The sequence below is a fragment of the Zonotrichia leucophrys genome, chromosome 5 (assembly GCF_028769735.1).
Source record: "Zonotrichia leucophrys gambelii isolate GWCS_2022_RI chromosome 5, RI_Zleu_2.0, whole genome shotgun sequence".
NCBI lineage: Eukaryota > Metazoa > Chordata > Aves > Passeriformes > Passerellidae > Zonotrichia > Zonotrichia leucophrys.
The window spans coordinates 55,725,615-55,747,265 of NC_088175.1; the positions used below are offsets into that span (position 1 = coordinate 55,725,615).

General features: G+C 38.0%; 1 protein-coding gene across 2 annotated transcripts in view; it reads left to right on the forward strand.

Moving 5' to 3' along the window:
* Positions 1-5,300: 5,300 nt before the first annotated feature.
* Positions 5,301-21,651, forward strand: part of LUZP2 (leucine zipper protein 2) — a 77,245-nt gene continuing 60,894 nt past the window's right edge. Inside the window, exons 1-2 of one of the 2 annotated variants that reach the window (XM_064715777.1) lie at positions 5,301-5,391; positions 11,561-11,951. In XM_064715777.1, the coding sequence (XP_064571847.1) occupies positions 11,890-11,951 (62 nt within the window). In that variant the 5' untranslated portion in view covers positions 5,301-5,391; positions 11,561-11,889. Of the gene's footprint in view, positions 5,392-5,716; positions 5,799-11,560; positions 11,952-21,651 lie in introns of those variants that run through there. The other variant, XM_064715779.1, reaches the window with a different exon arrangement.

Here is a 21,651-nt window from a genome sequence, read left to right on the forward strand (position 1 = left end):
AGAATGCAAAAATTTTCAGCAATCTCAGTAGACTTTTGCAGAAATTTTGAATCCTTTTCACTCTGATAATGCTGACTATGTGGTTTTGATAGCTGCCCTTGGTGGCCACAATAACTGTCAGGCAGTCTGGGTGATGTGGTTTCTGTTTTCCAGGTCATTCATTGTGTGAGAAAAAAAAATGGCATGGTTAATGAATTGAATTGCTTTCAATTCATTAACCAATTGCTTTCAATTCAATTTTCAAGAGACCTTTCCTCTCTTATTTCATAGCATGGGTTTCAGTCTGCAGTAGCTTAGAGTGTAAAGAGTCTGTGACAACTTCTAAATTCAGCAATGCTCCAGGTGAACAACAGCACAGCTCTCTGAGGCTATTTTTGTAAAGACTGTTTTTAAAAGAGAAAACCCATGTAAAACCCTGTACATTTTTTTGGTCATTCTTATGACATACGAGGGAAAGAAATAATTTGGATGCGATGCTGAAATAATTTGCTATTAAACCCTTGATCCAGAATACTTCATACTGTTTCAACAGTTTGAGAAGTGGAAGAAAATCTTTCATTTTTCAGATTCATTATGCATTTGCCATCTTGGTTAATAATTTCTCACTGTTCCTGACACAGGGATAACCACGACAGTTGCTCACCAGTCTAAATACATTTTACATTACAATGACTCTGTTACACTCAGGCATTAACCTGCATTCAGAACCCAGGCCACATTTTATTTTCATTTTCATTTGATGCAGTACATTGATAGTGAAAATCAGATCATTAGTTGGATTTATGGATCAAATCTATCTCTATATAACCAGCTCTACCTGTTATGGCCAGAAAATTAACCTTTTCACTTACTCTTTGAAGAATCTGAATATACTCAACATGAGCAATGGAAATGACTGACTATCAAGTTTCTGGTTTGACTTTGGAGGTTGTTACTGAAGCAGTTAAAACAGATTGGTATCTCTGAAAGCATTTCAATACCCTGAATTTTGAATTTCCTGAACGTTTTTTGAAATTTCTGAAAATTTAATTTCAATGTATTGAATTCTTATATTCAAAACAGAATTTCAGAATTCTAAGTAACTGCTAATAACAGTTAATAGCAGATATTTAACAGCAGATATCTAAGTAAAATTTCATGGTGGCAACTCTTCATAAATGAATGATTCCTGCATCTCTATTTATTTCAAGCGAGTTTAAAGAGTTGTTCAAAGCACACCAAAACCCCCAAAAAACTACCAAAAACAAAATAAAAAACCCACCCCTGTAGTAAATTCTTGTTTCACCTGCTGAATTACTGTGTTGAATAATAAATGAAAACAAAACACAGCCCCCAATTACTGAGCTGCAGTACTCAAGTGGGGCTGAAACTGTCTTCAGATTTATGAGATATGAAACTAATACATTTTATTTAGAAAGTGTAATAAAGGGATTTGTGGCAATTTTGAAAGAGTCAATACTTGTTATCTGTTTTCTGACTTTTTTCATAGGAGGTGGTTTGGAGTCTTTTTCTTTCTATGTTATTGAATATGAAAGTTTTGCTTGTGCTCTGTTAGGTTTTTGTCTAAATCTAATTTTATGAGCTCTGAATAGAAGATAAAAATAAAGTATTCAAACTTCTTGACAAATTGTCAATAAAAATGTATAACTCCTTTCTGGTTTAGCTGAATGTTGTCAGGGACCAAAAAATTGAAGGAAAGACATATTGCTATCATATTAGGGACGGGAAATTGATTTTCAAGCCAGATGTACTGAAGTACATTATAATAGTATTTCTCAGAAGTATGAATAAAAGAGGATGACTGAAGTGGCAGAATTATAGCAATTTTAATGCATAGATCTCAGTGTTCTATAAAGAAATCCGTTTTGAAAGAAAATAGAAGTAAAGTAAAGCTCGTTCAATGATGGACAGGAAGGAAATTTTCAATCTGAAGAAATCGCCTCTACAGATTCTGTTGAATTAACTTTCTGGATGACTTGATTCTGATGGACTCAAAGCAAGGTACAGCTCAGTAATTTGAATTAGGTCTGATTGCTGTTTTATGTAAGTTAGACACACACCTGATGACTAACCTGCCCTGCACGGAGTGATGCATTTGATGACTTAGTCATGTCACTCGACTTCTGCAATTCTGTAAATGCTTCCAGCTGTAAAATTTTAAAGTTCCAAATTCCCTAAGCATCCTGATGATGATTCATGCTGTTACTGTTTATAACCTCTTACAGAGCTGCATTTCTAGTGTCTGGCTGATTAATGTATTTATCGCTTGAAGCAGAGGGGGGATAAGTTTGTAACAGCTTCTTTTATGTCAAGTGTTGAAATATCAAGAACAGTCTTTTCCCTGAAAACTTGATGTATATAAGGGGAAAGTTAAGATGTATAATGTCAACATCAGTTCAAGCTCATTCTTCTTTGTGGATTAGTAAGCAGGGATTTTTATTCAGGATTTGCCATCAAGTTAAATGAAATAAAATATACAAATCCCATATCAGGAGAAAAAATGTTCAACTTTTCCCTTCCTTCTCTGCAGAAACAGTAAAGGGATTAAAGCTGTGCGGTGAAGAGAACACATTGAAACCAGTTTTATTTTACCATTCTGTTCCTTGTGAAAAAGGTGACCATTTAACCCTTAAATTACAGTTCACAGAGTTCTAAGTGGTAGAAAGATGGGACTTGGACAGGAAGTTAGCATTGTCACAGATGGTTTACACTCGTAAATTAAATTGTAAATTGTACTACAGGCTTGCAGTCATCAGTAATTTTATCTAATTCCCCTGACAGGTAAAATGCATAAGCTTCCAAGCATTTTTGTTGGAACTACTTCAGCCTGATCCTGAACGACAGCTAGCAAAAATAAGACACTGAAAATGAACAAAACAAGAAACAACAACAACAATGATAAAACAACAAAAACCCACAAAGAAATAAAAATTCTAAGGAAGTTACCACTTGTAATTGGTGTTCCCTTAGCAAGGAGGGTCTCTTGATCAACTCCCCATGGCCCCCACCCTTTCTTAGAAAGAGAAAAATTAACTTCAAATCCATTTTGTAGGTTTGTATTATTTCCTACCTTTTGAACTACAACTACCCTGAAAAACAGCTGCTTCTGCAAGTCTCTAACTGTTGTCATTTCCATACTGTCCAGGAATTTCTGCCTTATTATTATTTATTTTTACTTCTTTTTTTTCACCTGACGATGAAACCCAGAAAAGGGGTACATATATAAAGAAAGAGGAAGAGCTTACTCAGAACAAAGAGATGTCTGTTTTGGTTTAGAATACATGGCAATTGAACCAGCAATGTGAATTTGGTTTAGAATACATGGTAACTGAACCAGCAATATGAATTTATTTCCAGGATAGTAATTCAGAAGTAATTGATCTTCCAAATATCCGTCCTGAATATTGGAGGATAATTAAAAGTTGGCAGTTCTCTCTGGCAGCTTAATCAGCTTTTGTGTTTGGTCTTTGCAAGGGACTGGCAACTACTGGAGCAGCTGAAAGACTGTTCCTAAATTGCTACGGACTGCAAAAAAAAAAAAAAAGAAAAATTCATCAATAATTTTCACAATTGTTTTTGGAAGAGAAGCTGCTTATCATGTCTCATTGTGCAAGAACACAGTTGCACTAAGAGCAAATTGTATTGGACTTAAGTACTTTTCTAATTAGAAGAGCATAATAGGAGAGTTGGGCAGGTTTGGTTAAAGACATTATATTTATTCTTAGTGTGAGTATATTTAAACAGATAAAATGGAAAAATGGAGTGAGTACACCAGTTCTGTCTTCTGTTATATTTAAAAACCATCTAAGCTATCTAATATTTACTTGCCTCGCAGCATTTCTGCAGTCTACCCTACTGAAGTTATGGATCTGAAGGTTTGCCCAAGGTTGGGGAGAAATCATAACATAATGTTTTTGCGTACTGAATGTAATCTGTAACTCTAAAAATAGAAAGACTTTTCTGTTCAGAATTATTGATTCTGAAGAAAGCTCAGTAGTTCCTTGTGTGGAAGAGTGCAAACAGGGAGAAGTCCATGATGGCTTTGGAGAGTTTAAAGGTCAGCACACTGGTATTTAGAAGACTTTGGTAAAGGAACACAGTTTCCCTGGAGGACAATAAACAAGGAAACAGAGCCTAGCTACCCTAGACACTATCATGGTACTACCCAATTAAGGTTCTCAGTCATGTAGATGTTATAAAACTAACTTTTTTGGCTAATTGCCACTTGTCACTTACAGTGCTATACCAGACTGTACAATTAATATTTCTGTGTGACAGGCAGTTACAAGACAGCTGGGAGTGGAAGGGAAAAGCAGATAATTATAAACCTGATTTGTGACCCCAATGCCTCTTCTTTATGTTGTGACAGAATCAAGCTATGACAAGCTTTATGCTATGACAGAACCAAACCCAAATTAAGAAACTACAATAAGAAAGTCTTGGACCATTGAATACTAAAGGTCACTTAGTACAAAAGTGTAAAGGTCAAAGAAAATATAGGAAAGTTGATTGGAGAGGATTTAACTACTTAATGTGGAATGTAGGTTGTGGTGTTTCTTAAGAGAATGAATAATGTTCTTAAAGAACACTAAGTATACATTTGCACTTTGTACATACATGCTGATTTTTACAGTTACTCATAACATTTATGGAACTCTCCATGGTTAAATATTGATTTTGAAAAGATCAGCACTTTTATATTCCAGCCTTCACTAGCTAATAAAAAGCTGAAAGATTGTATAAAAAATTCTTCATAAACTGATAAGTCCCTCAATAGATTTCACAGTGTAGCCAGGGTAAAGATTTGAAATATCATGGCCTGCCCTAGACTAATAACAAATCTCAGCTGAAATAATGTTTGGAGTAAGCTAATCTTTCCATCACACCTGTTCTGTTATGGGTGAAAATCACTAGCCAATAAAGTCTCTGTACAGCATCAATACATGCTGATAATCCTTTCATACTTCAGAAATGGTAGATAAACCCTCTCTTCAATTCTTATCCCTTTATTGGGTTATAGTAGAGGTGGCCTTTGAGTCATGGGGTAAAATATGTATTGTCAATCCTAAAATATGTATAATTGTTAATCCTATTTGAACATGTTTCTGTAATTAAAGGAAAAGGGGGAAATATAGGTGGCCTTTGAGTCACAGTAAAATATATGTATTGTGTAAGTGGCCTTGCCCCAATCCTGGTTGTTCTAGATGGGCTGCAGCTGGGATGTCCTTAATTGGGCAGCAGCTGTGGCTAATGAAGATAACTGGGATAAAAGGGGGTGAGTTGGCTGGTCAGGGGGCAGTCTTGGAGGAGCCCTGATGAAGAAGCAGCAATGGGCAGAAGAAGGAGTCGGTGCTGTGAAGATCTGCAGCTGTAGGAAACCACCAAGAGAAGGTATGGGACTCTAGAAATATAAATACAGCAATTGGTGACCCCGACATGATGGCAGAGATAAGGCAGCCAAGAGCTGTAAAAGAACATGGCCTTTGAGTCAAGGAGCTGTGTGTGTTGTACATGGCCTTTGAGTCATGGGGAAATGTATGTATTGTACTTGAATATCTGTAAATAAAAGAAAAGGGGGAAATATAGTACTTGAATATCTGTATATAGGCCTTGCCCTGATAAGCCCTGGTTGTTCTTGATGGACTGCAGCTGTGGCTAATGAAGATAACTGGGATAAAAGGGGGTGGGCTGGCTGGTCAGGGAGAGCCTGGAAGGAGCCCTGACTAAGAAGCAGTAATGAACAGAAGAAGGAGTTTGTGCTGTGAAGATCTGCAGCTGTAGGAAACCACCAAGAGAAGGTATGGGGCTCTATAAATCTAATAAAAACAGTATGGGACTCTAGAAATATAAATACAGCAATTGGTGACCCTGATGTGATGGCAGAGATAAGGCAGCCAAGAGCTGTAAAAGAACGTGGCCTTTGAACAAGGAGCTGTGTGTGTTGTACATGGCCTTTGAGTCATGGGGAAATGTATGTGTTGTACTTGAATATCTGTAAATAAAAGAAAAGGGGGAAATATAGTACTTGATTATCTGTATATAGGCTTTGCCCTGATAAGCCCTGGTTGTTCTTGATGGGCTGCAGCTGTGATGGCCTTAACTGGGCAGCAGCTGTGGCTAATGAAGATAACAGGGATAAAAGGGGGTGGGCTTGGCCAATCAGGGAGAGCCTGGAAGGAACCCTGGCTAAGAAGGAACCACATGCAGAAAAAGGAGTCCATACTGTGAAGATCTGCAGCCATAAGAAAACACTGAGGAGGTATGGGACTCTAGAAATATGATAACAACAGTATGGGACTCCAGAAATATAATAACAACATTGGGTGACAGTAAATACAAACATATTGCTCCATACTTTGATTTGCTTTACCTTGATAATGGGCTTACCCTTTGGTAAGTCACAAACCAGAAATTAATATTGATGAGAAAAAAGAAATTAATATTGATGACAATTTAGCTATAAACTTGATAATTCAAAAGGAATGCAGAAATTATGTTGTTTGGTTTTGAGGCTGAAGTAACGTGGACACTCAGCCTTACTTGCAAAGAATCCAAGCCATCTCCTTCCATAACTGCTGCTTTATATAGAAACCAAAACACTCCATTATGCCTTCAACATAGATGGAGTCTAAGACCAGATGAGCAAAAATGTGTCAGAGCAGATTTGCAGATAATGTGATCATCTAAATAGCTCTTCTTTATAGTAAATTATTTTATATTATGTTTTTGTTTTGGGGTTATTTTTCCTATTTTCCCTAATTTTTATTCCAGCTGTGTTCATATAGGACAGCCTTGCACTGGTATCTTGGCTACAAAATATGATCTCTTTTTGAAGTAGGCCTGTTACGTTGCCAGTCTTTCAACAGCTTATTGTAAAATATGAAAAATACCCCAGATTAAATTCAGAGCTACTTACCCCTACCTACTGTGAAAAAGACACAGAATAAAATTTCAGAAAGACTGATCTAGAAATGTCAGAAAAGCTTGGGGGTTTTTGCTATCTTTTTAGTTCAGGTGATATAAGAAAGTGAATATAACCACAAATTCAGGTGAAAAGATAGGATCAGCTGGTTCCAAATACGTGGTTTTGTAAATGTAAATTATGTAATAGAGCGATATAATATGTATTTATCATGTGCCTTTAGGCAGACCTTTAGGAAACTCACTGTTGGTGGGCTTAGCAAGGTGTTATCACCTTTGAAATTCTGCTGGAATGTGTTTGGTCCCTATTTTAAACAGAAGTGGATTAAATGTCTCAAGTGTGCTAAATGTCAAGTGCTCTATATCACAAAAAACTGTTCAATACAGGTAGAATGAAGACTCAGTTTTTCTAGTGAATTACACTAAAAAGCACATTTTCTAGAGGGTTTTATAAAAATGCCAGTGTACTGAGAGCCAAATCATTCTACCTCATGCATAGTTCAAACAAATTACTTTTCCACAGAACCTATTGTGGTTAAAGAATGGAATTTGAAAGCTGCACAGTTGTGTGTGTACATGCCATGCTCTGTGCAGTGCTTTAATGCCTGACTTCTTTGTGTGAGCTTTTTCATGATCCAGTTCCTTGCCATGGCAAAAAAAGTCATATCCCTTCTCCAACCTTGTAGCCTGAGTATCTCTGTGGCCACATTTCTCTTCACACAGAAATGCAAGGCACAGTTCTTCCCAAGGATATTTCTGGGATTCACATTCTCTGAACCTCAGAGGAAGGAAAAACAAAAACCAATTCTTATCTCATTTGCTGCACCTGTGTTGCTCACAAGTGGGATGCATTGTGGAAGATGGTTTACCTGAAGGGAATTGGTGACTGGATTCTGGGGTGATCCAGGTGTGTGTGGGACTGTCACTGACAGTCACAGATGCTGGGCAGATCCAGTTCAGATGTAATGTAATATAGAATAATCTAGTATAACAAAGTAACTAATTAGCCTTCTGATAAGATGGAGTGCACCTCATCATTCCTCCCGGACATCAGGGGCAAAAACATCTACTATACATCTCCACAAAAATAGTGGTTACAGGTTAGGTTCTCCATTGAAAAAATCCTAATTTTTTTTGAAAGAAATGCAGCAGTTCACCTATCCATAAGGTAACTTCATGGAGGCTGACTTCTAGCTTGCACCCTGACACAGTCCCTTGTGTTGTTGGCCATTTGAATGAAGATTCATATTTATGAACTAAAGTAATAAAAGCAGAATATTTTTGTAGAACAAAAATGTGTATGTCTTGGGGAGAAAACCCCCAAAACCCTATATATCTAGCTGGTTATCATGGGATTTAGGCTGCATTCATTTCAGCATCCTTTTAATCATCAGAATTCCAACTCGGGTTTTTGGAAAATAAGTCTCATCCGTACTGTTTTGCTATCTTGCCAACTTTACTTCTGTAAGGTCTTGAAAACTGAGCATGTGTGGGGTGGTGCCTTTCACACCTCTAGTGTCTTTTCCTTCAGTCCTGCAGCAACCTCCACACAGCAAGGGAGGGCTTTTCTCTTTACCTTTTTCACTGTGTTTATCCACATTAGCCTTTCAGGTTTCTCAGATACCTTAAAAGCAGCCTTATGAAGCCTTCTTTTTAAATTAATTTTTTTCCTTTTACATTTATAACAGCTTTTATACTTACATGAGCATAAGTTTTCATTCTACTTTATCTAAAATAAGTAAATGGGGGGATGTCTTGGTTTAAGACAAGTTAAGGGAGCGAACACTCCAAAATGAATTACTGTCCTGGTTTAGAGACAAGTTTAGGAGGAAAACCACACTGGAATGAATGTTTTGTCTGAAAAATAAAACGGTTCCAACAATCCCTTTCTGCCAAGAAAATAAGTATTAGTGGATAAAAGTAAAACTGATTTATTTCCATATCTTATTTTCCTTTCTGAAACATTGAAATTTTACCAGGAGAGTGAACCTCGTTTTTCACATAAACAACTGACCAACCAACCAAAACACAAACCCCCCTCTAACTTGTGAAGATCAAGGTCATTTATCTCAATAGGAGGGAGGAAAAGGATGGTTTTTTGTGTCTTTAGGCAAACAGCTGGAGTACAATCAGGTCTGACAAGAACAGCATTGAAGATTAAGTGCCCAGCCCTTAATTATAGAAATTTACCTCTAGAAGAGCAGATTTTCCTTTTGTCCCACATGCATTCACTGCTAAGCATTATCTGCACAGTGATGCAATTGTACCTGTGTCTAGCTCAGCATTTAGGGGTGCAGTCTCTGCTTAGCCTGGCTGTGTGTATGTGTGCTTGAGTCGATTGGGGGTTCCCATGGGCCCACCTGAGTTGGGAAATCTTGCTACAAACCCTGTGTGCTGAGTTCTTGAGGTGTTTACAGGCTCAAACTGAGCTGTGCCAGCCTTTATAGGGTGTTCCCTTCAGAGCAGGGCTAAAGCAGCAGTGCTGGGGAGCATGAGAGCTTCACCTCTTGTGGAGATAATTCTCCCTTGCAGGCCTTGAGGTGAAACCAAGAAGCAGCAGTTGTGTAGGCCTCTGTATTCCACCCGCCCCCTTCCCAAAGAAAGAGGCAGAGCGGTAATAAATTAAAAAATTAACTTCCTGAAATTGTGAAATTTCACAAGATTACTTAAGATCACTCAGCATTTTTCACTTGATGCACTAGCACCTTCCCCTCTGTTCCACCCTGTATGAATGCACGGAAAAGTGTGAAAAACACCAATCACTTGTTTTTAAAATTTTAAATGTTTAATAGTAATAAAATAGTTATTACTCTAACTATATTGATATTTTTATAATAATTTGGACAATTTGGATTAGGACAATATGAGACCATAAAAACAAAGAGTTATGGACAGGCCGGGTACCTTTTTCTGGGCAAAATAAGCCTGAAAAAGGACCCACGTTAACAGAGGATTAACCCTTAACAGCAACAGCCTGTTGCATATTCATACACCTCATCCATGATGCATAAATTCCATTCAAACACAGGATTCTGTCTGAGCAGTGTCAGTTTCTTCCTCTGAATCCTCACAGCATCTTCATGGCTGAGCAAGGCAAGAAGAAGTTCATTTCTTCTGGTAATGGGGCAATAAATTCTCTTTCTCTGAAAGATTCAGGCATCCTGTGGCTGCTATCTCAGTCTGAGTTCTTTCTTTACAAAAAGAATCTTACATAGCACAGTGTCTAGTTTAACATTGTTATAACCTAAAACTGTATTTAACACACTACTTAAGAAAATTAATATTGCATAACTTTGTAACATAACACATACAATATTAATTTTAATATTTGTGAAAAGCTGATCATAAAATACACATTTTTCACAAGTATTAGAAGTATTAGCTGCTGATACATTACTATGAAGTGCCTGGTAGACTGGAAAGGTTGGTTCTTTCTAGAAGGAAAATGACTAGCTAACAGTTCTTTTTATGACCTTTTTACCATGCTATTATAAGTATCCATGGTAACATGACTGTTCATTCGAGCTGGTATGTAGCATCAAAATAACAATAAATAAAGATTTAAATTAATGAGGTTGAATAGAATGTGCTGCCAGGTGTGCTGAGGAAGATACTAAAGTTGGGACACAAAGTCAGAAATTAATTATTTTGTTCCTTTTTGGCTGTGTATATCACCTTTTTATGTTTTTGTTTTACCTCCCATCATTCTTGGTTTGCTATTGAAGGATGTAATTTATTAATTTTGTTTGCATTCACCATATACGTATCATATTAAGGGACAATACTAAATTTAAAAAGTCTTCCATTCATTTCAAACAGCAAATTTCTGTTTTCTGTGATGGAATACAAAATTACTCCGCAATAAGGAGCTGAATGCAATGAGTAACCAGTTTAAGGAAATTTTTATTTCATGCTTGTGATGTATGATGTAGTTTCTGGATGTCTTTTGTAAGGGCAGAGATGCCCATAGGTGACCAGATATGTTTCTTGTAATGACCACAATTCATTCACTTGCAGACAAGTTTGTTTGATTGGGGTTTTGCGGTCTTGCGGAGAAAGATTCCTTCTGTTTAAATCTTTTACTTTCATATGATTAGCCATCAGATGGACTTGTTTTAAGGTAGGCAATTATCTACACACTGAAAACACTTGTAACCAAATTTGCTGATTTATGTCATTTATGATTAAGATTGGGACAATACGAACTCAGGAAACATGAGAAGGGTATTTATTTCTTTGAAGGTCTTGTCCGTTGTTTCAGGTGATGAAGGGCTTTTAGCGATGACCTTGTTCTCAGTCCCATTCTGCGATTTTAGCGATGACCTTGTTCTCAGTCCCATTCTGGGATTTTAGCGATGACCTTGTTCTCAGTCCCATTCTGGAAGCTCTTTCTGCTCCTACCTCCAACTCGACACGGGGTGAATGAACACCTGACAGAATCAGCAGCTGGTGTGTTCCAGCTTTGCAGAAATGACACGAGGCTCCGGGCAGAGCTGACAGGCTGCTCTGGGGCTCGACACCCCTTGGAACAGCTCCTGTGTTATAGTCGCATCACACAGAGACACTAACAGCAAAACACCGCTGCTGGTTTAACTGCGCCTATCTCGTTATTTTTTTAATTATTTTTTTTCTGTTCCAGGCAGGCTTTCCCGGCCGTTCCGGTGGGATGGAGCTGCCAGCCTCACGCCGTAATCCCCGCCGGGCCGCCCCTCGGGGGCGCGTCCTGGCGCAGCCGCCGGCGCTGGAGCGGCGGGGCGGGCTCGGGGCTGCCGCTGTGCCCTCGTACCGCTGCCGGAGCTCCATCCCCGCTGCCGGAGCTCCATCCCCGCTGCCGGAGCTCCATCCCCGCTGCCCGAGCTCCCTCCCTCCCGCCGTCTGTCTGTCTGCCCTGCCGGAGCCTGTCCGCAGCGCCCCGGGCGAGGCGAGGCTGGAGGAGACGCGGACGGAGGCGCTGTGAGAAGGGCCGGGATGAAATTCATCGCTGCTTGTTACGTGCTGCCTCTGTTCCCTGCTCTGGTCCTTGGCACTAGGTGAGTACCGCCAGCTCCTTTCCTCACAGTGCTCCTGCTTCGTTTCCTGGCTCATGTTCAGTGCTTGGAAGAGAAATAATACAGATTTCAGGTCTTGCTGGGGTGTTAAGTTTAGAGCAAAGATCGTCTCTGATTCTTTTCTGTCTCGCTCCGGCTCCTGATCGTCTCAAGACTGAATGTGATGCTTGTTGTTTGCTTGTTTGGGTCTTTTGGTTGGTTTTTCTTGGTTTTTTTTTTTTTTGGCTGGTTGGTCGATTTTTGTGGTTTTTTTGGTTTTTTTTTATGCCCCTGTGTAATTGACCCACAGCTTTGCGGGGTGTAACAAGGCAGTGACAAATGTAAGCTTTATATATAGAGCAGTTAAACCAGACAGGCTCTATTTCACTGTAAAGGCAAACAGGTGAAGCTGAGAATTGCTAACGTTTTCCCTTCTGGAGTGCAAAACACTTGAACAATCTCATTTCAGGATTCTATATCTGAATAATGACCGGGGACTGACTTTTTTTACTGTGAGATATTGTATTGTTAATCAATGCCAGTAAATGTATAAAAAGTTGCAGCAATCTAGAATAATTCCTTTCTGTGAAAGCGAGAAAATATGAACAAAATTTATTGCAGCTACAAAATAAACCTGATCTGAGCTTGCCGTGTTCTGATAAGGTAATGTGCTGTGCTCACTTGCTCAGAGACGGTATATTATTGTCTGTGTTGTCAGTTCAGCAAAGAAAAGGTAAAGCTGAGACATCTTATCCCGTTGTACATCTTGATGTACACACATGAGAAATTAATGTTGGGTACAGAGCAGATCTATTATGATACTGCTGTTTACACTGCTCAACTTCCAGTTCCTCATCAGTAAACCAAGCTGAGATTTTGACTGTGATATTTCTCTGCCGTGTTGGGATAATAACACAGAAATAAGTGTGTAATAAGTAGTAATGAGTATTTAAAGCGTGTTTTTGGAGGATATACATGTGTACATTTTTCAGAAAAATGTGACTTTTCCCTTTATGCTGTGTCTCCTGTAAAATGGGCATCAAAGCAGCCTTTTGCAGAACCATTGCATGTTTTAAGGCTTAAAACATAAGGTATTCACTGAGATGTGAAAAAAAAAAAAATCGTGCCTGCTACATAGTCAAGTAAGGGGGCAGCAGGAGCTGCATACACAGGCAAAAAATAATTGAAAATTTCTGAACAGGAAAATGTCTGAATGCAGGAGAAATCAGGAAATTGCTTCAATTATCCAGTAACTTCCTTACTTCAGAATGGGTTTTTATTGGGACAAGGAGACAACTTTTTTTTGGTAATGTTTCTGGTTAGGGCTTCCACAGTGCTGGTCCGTATGAGCCATGCTGATGTGCTTTGGAATATAGCCCTTGGAGGAATATATTGTGGTTCAATTCTTCTGATTTAATTAAAAGGTTTAAGGAAACTTTCACTGGCAGTCATGTGAATTAATTTGGATTAATAATTTTATGCTCATTAAAGAGTGATGCATCCTTGGAAGAAGAGTTGAAATGGAGAGGGAGTACCAAACCAGCTTTTGTAGATGCAGGTTTGTATCTTCAATGAGCTTGTGCAGATTAATCTGTACAGAAAAGAGATATGGAAAGTTAAAAACTGCCTGAACATTCATAGTAGTTAAGGCATTTAGTGTAGAGCACTAAAATTGAGTCCTTATCATCTTGAGCAAATGTTACCACTATGAGAAACGAAGCGTAGTTAATTCTGGATAGTTGTCAAAAAAACTAATAAATTCAAATCCTCCCTCAACTTTAAAAAAATAGTTGTAAAGAGTATCAAGAAGTTGAAAATGGCATGTGGATGCTAATTATGAAAATCGTAATTCTGAGGAGTGTGTATATTATTGTAAGAGCACAACGTTGTGGCCTGTGATGGTTTATGTTCTTAGGTAATGAGAGATGAAAATGATCAGTGGGAGGGAAATTCCAGTTAAAGTTCTACCCAAGTATGGTATGTGTTGCAAAGTGAGTTTTGGTACCAGATTGGTCATCCCATTACAAAGGAGGCTGAAATTCTTTTGTAGAGCTGGAGATTTATGGAAGTCCTGGTCTGTTCTCGTCAGCAGTCACTTGGTTTTAACCTGGCTGTGGAGAAGATCGAGTTCAGCATTTCAACAGCACACAGAGGAAGTTTCAAGCATGCACTGATGACAACATGCCATTTTCTGGGAAGAAATTGTGCTTTCATCTCCTTCAGCACAAGGCAGTTAATGCTTGTTGCAAACCCATGCCTCATTAGTTGGTTAGACCCAACAAGGCAGGATTGCAGGACTGGTTTTTCTCGCAAAAAATCAGAGTGCAGTATCTTTCCATGTGAAATTGCTTAGCTAAGGCAAAATATTAACTTTGCAGGACAGAGTTTTTCATCATGAGGGTTTATTTTTGTCCAAGTTTGTGCTCTGTTTCATGCATTGGTGCTGAAATGAGTGAGCACAGTACATCTTGCAGAGGTGGACAGCTCATGGGTTTTTGTTCCTTGTCAGGCAGTGATGCCATCCTTTCTGCATCATGTTATGGGGATTGTTGGGAAAGATCTCACATGTCTTCAAGCCTCATTGCAGACAAATATGAATTAATGAGTTAAGCTATGTTAAGGCAACCTGTAATCTTACTTGATAACAACAAGAAGAAAGTACACAGCTATCACCATTATTTCATAATTGTATGTAACTTCTAAACTTGGTCTAAAATCATACACATCAATCAAATTGCCATAAGATTACAAAAATTACATGATTTTGAAATGAATTATCTTTTCTGCATTATCTGAACTGGATTTTGGTATGGCTTTGAGACACAATGATAAGTCTTACTCATATTTCTGGTCGGTTGTGGTGCCAGAGAGGTCCTAAGATTGAATTGAATTTGTCTATCCAGTTAAACATGTATGTTTTAATGGTGTGAGCAAAAATTACTGCTCTAAAATCAGTCTCTCAAAATGCAAAGAGGAACACTTTTGAAGATTATTTTAGCTTGGTAAAAAATATGAAATTGGTGTTTTCCTGTCCACTTTCACATTTCCTTTGACATTTCGCTTTTGGCACATTGAATGTGATGTTATAAGTTGATTTTTTTTTTTTTTTTCAAATGATGCTGAAGACAACATCAGAAATGAGTTTCACTGTGAGTTCAGGGAGTAGACACAGTGCACAGTAAGCTCGGGGTGTTATTCTGTGGCCACTTCTTGCTTTTGTGGCCCCAAATACCTGGACAGTCTGGAATGCTGCTTGTAGAAGTGAATCCTACATGAGGGCAGTTGTTGGGGTCAGTAATTACGGTCCAGATGATCTTGTCTAGTGAGACCTCCCTACTTTTAGCTAAAAGGACAGTTTTCTGAATATTATTTGAACATTACTATTGAGATGCTGTATTCCAAATTTTTTTTTTCTGAACAACAACATACAACTCCTTAGAAGCAGCCTGATGTGAAACAGAGCTTTCCTCTTTTTTTCTTTTTTTTTTCTTGTGGCAGTGCATTCCTTTCTGCCCACATGTGAAATATGACAAAGATACAAGACACTGAATAGTTTGATTGCAGTAGAATGCTTCATAGCAGAGAACAGGACCGTAAACACAACAAGATGCACTTCAATAGCAATTGTAATGTTTCTACTGCAGCAACTCATTAAATGAATGTAAAACAACAGGGCTGTAAAAGGCAGAATTTTTTAATTGTGGAGAAGTAGCTGGTGGTAGTTTTTTTCTAAAAGTGCAGTTAATTGTCAGTCTTACTGCAGTGGTGTTACAAAGCAATCTAATGCAATGGCTTAAGAATAATGCATCTAATGTAATGGAATGGCTTAAGAATAATACATCTGGTTTTTGTAGCGGGGTAAAAGTAGTGTGCTCATTTCAAGCTGGTTAATGAATGCACAGGTGTTGATCTGGTATATGTCTACTGTTGGAAGTGATAAAAAATGATGAATTTCCTAATTAAGCTTGAGAATGGTTGAGCTTTCCTTGGGTGTGTTTTTTAGGTCAGCTATTTTCTTTACGTTTGTTGGGTTTGGTAATTATTTTTAAGGGACTTTGAAATCATTTTTCCCTCCTTTCAGATAAAGGTGTGTCAATACCTCAGCTGTCTGATGTTACCTGTTCTGGCATGGAAAGTTGAAAATCTGAAGATTAATTCTGCACAGTGGTAGTAGGCTACTTATGTAGGAGAAAATGAGATACCGTATTTTGCTGTAGGTTCTTAACATGCTTTCTGAATTCTTTCAGAAATGCAGGGGTAATAAAAATAACTTTTCTTCTGTGTAGAGATCACAATTTTGTTGTCTAAATTTTCTGGGCCCTAAAAGATTTCTGATTTCTATCAGTGTGGATGATGATGCTTGTTTGGTTGATGGCTTGTAAGGATCTATATTTGAGGTACAGATGTGGTGTTTAGATGTGACTTGTGGCTGTACTATAGCTGTAAACTATGTGCTTTTGTTTTGGGCTGTGTTTAAGCATAATGGGTGCTTAAACCAGTGGTGCAGCTCCATAATTTCATGGAATGTGTTTGCCTTGATGGCTTTATTTTGATGGCTTATAAGAAAGTGCCTAACACAGCAAACTAGAAGCTGCTTGCAGCCAAAGGAACAGAGAGAAATGCATTGGCAATATTGATGGTGCTCCATATATCTAACATCGTGAAGCCAAACTAAAAATCCAGAAAGAAAGTCTCAGTTTGGCCAGAAAAACTAAAAAAAAAAAAAAAAAAAAAAAAATCTTCTGTGATGTATAATGCATTTCTGCCCAAGAGATTTGCCATGGAGTTACTTTTGACATTTTACTGTATTCTTTAGTGTTTAGAAAAATTAGAATGCTGACACTTTCCTGTGTCTCATTTATTGCTTTACAGTCAGGACAGAAGATAAGGATATCCTAACCTAAATTGTAATCCCTTTTTCAGTGAGATTGCGAGCTCAATGTTATTTTCTCTATTTAATAGAGAACTGCTCACAGACAGTATTCCTTGTGATGTACCACTCTGCAGACAGAGAAACCTCATTTATGCCACTTGTCAAAGCAGTGTTTCTTGCCATTGTCTAGTTTGGCACAGTGGGTGTGCTGTCTGTCTTGTAAGGGTCAGAGTGTAAATATTCTCTGTTTGGAAGTCAAGTGATACGCTTGTTGGAAAGCAAAAGAAAATTCTCAAGCCATCCTTCAGTATTAATATTCTGCAAAGGTTTCAGATGTGTGTTGTTATATTTGCTATTTCAAATGCATTGGAGGGCAAGTACCTTTTAGAAATACTGAAGAATAAATATGACATTTCATCAAATAGCAGTTTTTATGTGCTTCTATGATTCTTTTACTCTTTCCTTACTTGCTCATCTTCCCGTTTACATAGTTCCAGTATTTTTTAATGTTTACTTTTACTGGTTTTTATCTTAGCAATAGTTTTTGTAGTGTTCCCTCTTTTTCTGCTGTATTTTTAGATACAATAATTCAGTCAATTGTTAGAGAAATCAGTATGTGAATCTTACAATCCGAAGAAATAGGTGTGTACAGAATTCATTGAGATCTTACTTGTTGATATTGATTAATAGTTTCTATGGAAAAAAGTAGAGAAGTGTCAAAAAATTCTGGTATATTTTGTCTTCATGTGCTGTCTTAGGAAGAAAAGACTCATTTGCTGCCAGCTAGTATACATTACCCAAAATGCTGATTTTTCCAGCCATTGACATAGTCTTGTTGTTATTTTTGAATGGTCACATTTAGTCAATTTGTGGTCAGTTTCCTTGCAGGAAATAGGAAGGTTTTCTTTGCGTTTGTTAACTAAGGAAGTGGAAAAACAAAGTAAACCTGCTTTGGGCAGATTGAAGCACTTAGAAAGCAGAGCATGTATTTGCTGAGTCACATGTAATTGCAGAAGTGAAACCTTTCCCTTTCAGTTGGAGATGGAACTGCAGGAGAATATCTTTCTATGCCTCCATTTAAAAGTCTTCCAGGCCACCACACTTCTATCCATGACCCAAATATCTGCCCTTGCTTTGACAGCATCAAAACACCTCCTATGCAACACCAGGGAAGCAGGAATTTATGGAAACAGGGCCCAGGCTCTGGAATTTCACCATTGTAAAATCACACAAAATTAACAAATCATCAGTAGGTTTTATGGTGTTTATATAACTTATTTTGGTGGAGGGAAGGGAGGCAAATTACCTGGTGTAGGTGGTAAACAAGGTAGTTTATTCATGCTTTATGTTGTTTAATGCTCCATAGCTGATGCAGTTCTTCAGGCTATTTGTGTTTTTGTTGGTATGAAAGACTACAGAAGTAGGAGCTGTGACTTTGTACCTCAGAATTGCTGGGTGAGCCAAGAGCAGCAATAAACCCAGCAATTCATCCTCATCATGCTCGCATGATTTTGCAGCCATGTGTTTGTTTCAGGCTAGTCTGTGGCAATAAACATGGGGAAAAAACTGAGATTTTACTGAAATGTGGAAGAGAAAAGAAAAAAACGTGTGGAGGAATTGAGCTGACAAGACTGAAGAGCAGCAGCTGTGCTCTGGTAGCATTAGATTGTTAAGGAAGTTTCTTCCTCCTGAGGCAGTGTGATGAAATGTGTGCTTGATGTGCAAAGAGAGACTGTCTCTCTTGAAAATGGAGAAATAAAATCAATTTTTATACTGCTTCACTTAGATTTTTTTTTTTAATTAAGAAGTATTTTTCAGGATGGGGTGGAACTCAGCAAGGTATGTTTAGGTGTTTAGCAGCTGAACCTTTGAGATGCTGTCCTGAAATGAATCAGTTGATAATTAATTGTTGTTTTCAGTGACAAAGTGTCCAAAATAGCCACTGTATTGGTACTAATTATCAAAGGCTGGCATAGTCCCTCAGTCCTGCTGTGCTTGTACCCCTCTGTTCTATGAAGAGCACAGAAGCTCCTGTTATCTCCTTGTCTGAAAATAGATACTGTTGTGTTTTTGTTGGTTTTGATTTGTTTTCTTCCCCCTTCTGTGAAGGGAGCCAACGTTTGCCAAGGGACCAGATATTTTTGAGGGGCTTAATACCTGTAATCTGCAATGGATTTTCTTTTAAGTGTGCTGAAAGAGTCGAATTTGATGACTTCTGAATTTCAGAAGGAGGCAGCTGGTTAACTGCACTAATCTTCTGAAACTCTGAAACAAGAGCTATATTCTGTGACACTCAGACTGTTCTTTAGGTGCTGAATGGCAGGGGGGATACCGAATAGCTGTGATTGTTAGGAATCCATCCTGGCCTCTTTTGGGAAGTTTAGCCTTGCAGCTGCCTTCATTTTAGCCTCAGTTGGGGAGTAAGGTGATTTGGCTCAGTGCAAAGGGTAATTAATCTGTAACCACGGTGCCTCAGTGACACAGGGCACTGAGGGAGGGTCAGAACCCATTACAGCATTGCTGCTTTCCTGCTCTTGCCTTTAAGCATATTTCATGTTGCAATTAGTGCAGCCTATGCCATTTAATTTGGTGAGAAATCCGTCTCAAATTCAGCTTTCTGTGAGGTCACTGCGTTCACATATAAATATTTATGAATATATGCATACATATGCGTTCATATGTGAAAAAAACCACTGTCCTCAAGTGCATAGATAGTAAATAGAGACTCATCTGCTTTTTTGTTTGCTTGTAAAACCACTCTGCTCTTCGGTACACAGGTGTGCTGTATTTGGCTCAGGAAAGTTCATGAAAGCAGACATTTAATTTAATGTATTTCATTTACTCTGTTCCCATTTCAAACATCCTAGTTCTTTCCCTAATTTTTACTTAGATGGAGTAAATACTTTGGCACAAGGGCAGACTGTTACCTGTTCCTGGAAGAGCAGATTACAGAAAGAATTAAAATGCTGTAAAAATTAAATAGTAAGAGCAGTTTTAAAGAAATAATAGTCAGTCCATTTGACTCAGAAAAAACCTTGCATTTCTGTTTTAATGTCATAGTGTGTGGTGTTGCCAGTTGCATATGTACCAAAACTGGCAAAATTTAGATGGCTTCTGAAAATAGCTGGGAAGATCTACAGGACATGTATAGCAGAACTAAGGGTTTAAGGAATATCTGTTTGTGTGAGGTGAGTACTGCATCACTGGCCTATAAAACATAATTGTAACTGTCTAAGCCATTCCCATCAAATATGTGATGTGCAGAAGTGGATACTGCAGTCAGGTTTAAATATTTTAGTGTTCGCTCACATGGTATGTTTCTTTGTTGTTAAATCTTGCTGGTCATGTCACATGTTCAAATGGTACTTTTAAATGTAGTGGGAAACTGTTCCCAAAACTATTCAGTAATTACGGAAGTGGAAGTTTTTAGCATGCTAGATTAAACCTGATGATGCTCACTAAATTTTATTAATAAATCACACAATTGGCATGGAAATTGGTATGTTACTGCCTGTCCTACTACATCAGCACATGGGAGTGTGTCAAGATGGAAAGAAGGGAAGGGTGCTTATTTCCAAGAATTAGAATAAGGATGTTTGTCCTGGCAAAGTGCTGCCTTGCCTCTGCATGGCCCCCTTCTCCAGCAGCCTCTTTTTCTTTCCCACAGTGTGTTGAAACACACACATTTTGCCATCTTTTGGGATTCTACACGAGGCCATGGGAGTTGGCCTTGAGAATATTAAGTGGCTTGGCAGGATTACACTAAAGTAAAGTAAAACTTGAATAGCAGCCTGTAGCTTTAAATCAATTATTTGATTACCTTCAGTAATTACTCAGTCACCCATTTGATCCCTTCATAGTCATTGTAACATCCATTGAGTTCATGAATCCCCACTGATGACAGAACAATATCCTAGCATCTTCCTAGCACGTGTGAAAAGAGAATAAGAAATGGACATTCAGTATAGCAACACCTGAACCAAGACAACACAGATTTTTTTTTTAAAGATATGTTCTTCTCTTATTTAAATACAAGAGGGTTATGGACTTTTTTTTTTAAATTCAGCTTTTGCTATTTAGCTCTAATTTCTCCAAAATAGAAAATCTCAGAGTTAAAGCTTCTTGTGTGAAAGTTGGCTTTTTAATTCTTTTAAAATTTGCTTCATGTTTAGACCCTTGAAGATACATTGAGTGAATTCTAGTTTTTCTTTTTTTTTCTTTGTAGCCTTTATATTTTTTTTAATGCACATCAGATTTACTACTCACTTTAAAGTCCGTGGAGCAACAGTAACTGTGGCATGCATAATCTACAGATCTGTCTTTTTTTGGTCAACAGATTTCTTGTTTTACAACCAGCTAGCATATTTACTTGAGTTCTGTGGGGGAAGGTCATACATCTTGTTTATTTCATTATGGGGAAATAAGGAGAAAGGGGACACTCTTGATACAAGAGTTTGTCACTTGTGTTATGGAAATACTCTTTCAGGCTTTGCCCTCTTCCCATTTTACTTTTAGTGTTTGGTGTTCTGAGGGATACTGTTCTTAAGCAGTTTTATAAGTTTTTATTTGTGTAAGGAGGACAAGAATTAACTGTCCCGACTTTATGGCATCCCACTGCCAAACACACAAGAGCTCTCAGGTATACAAACCTTTCTAACTTACCTTCCTTTTATATTTCTCTGAGAGTCATCTTATCCTGGGAAATAAAAGGCATTGTTCTTCCAAGTTCGTGAAATTTCTTTTTATTTTCTGAATGATGTTTATGAAAGTTTTGTGCTCAATGGGTGCCTTAATTTTGCCCTTAATTCAGTACCTTAATGGGCACTGAAT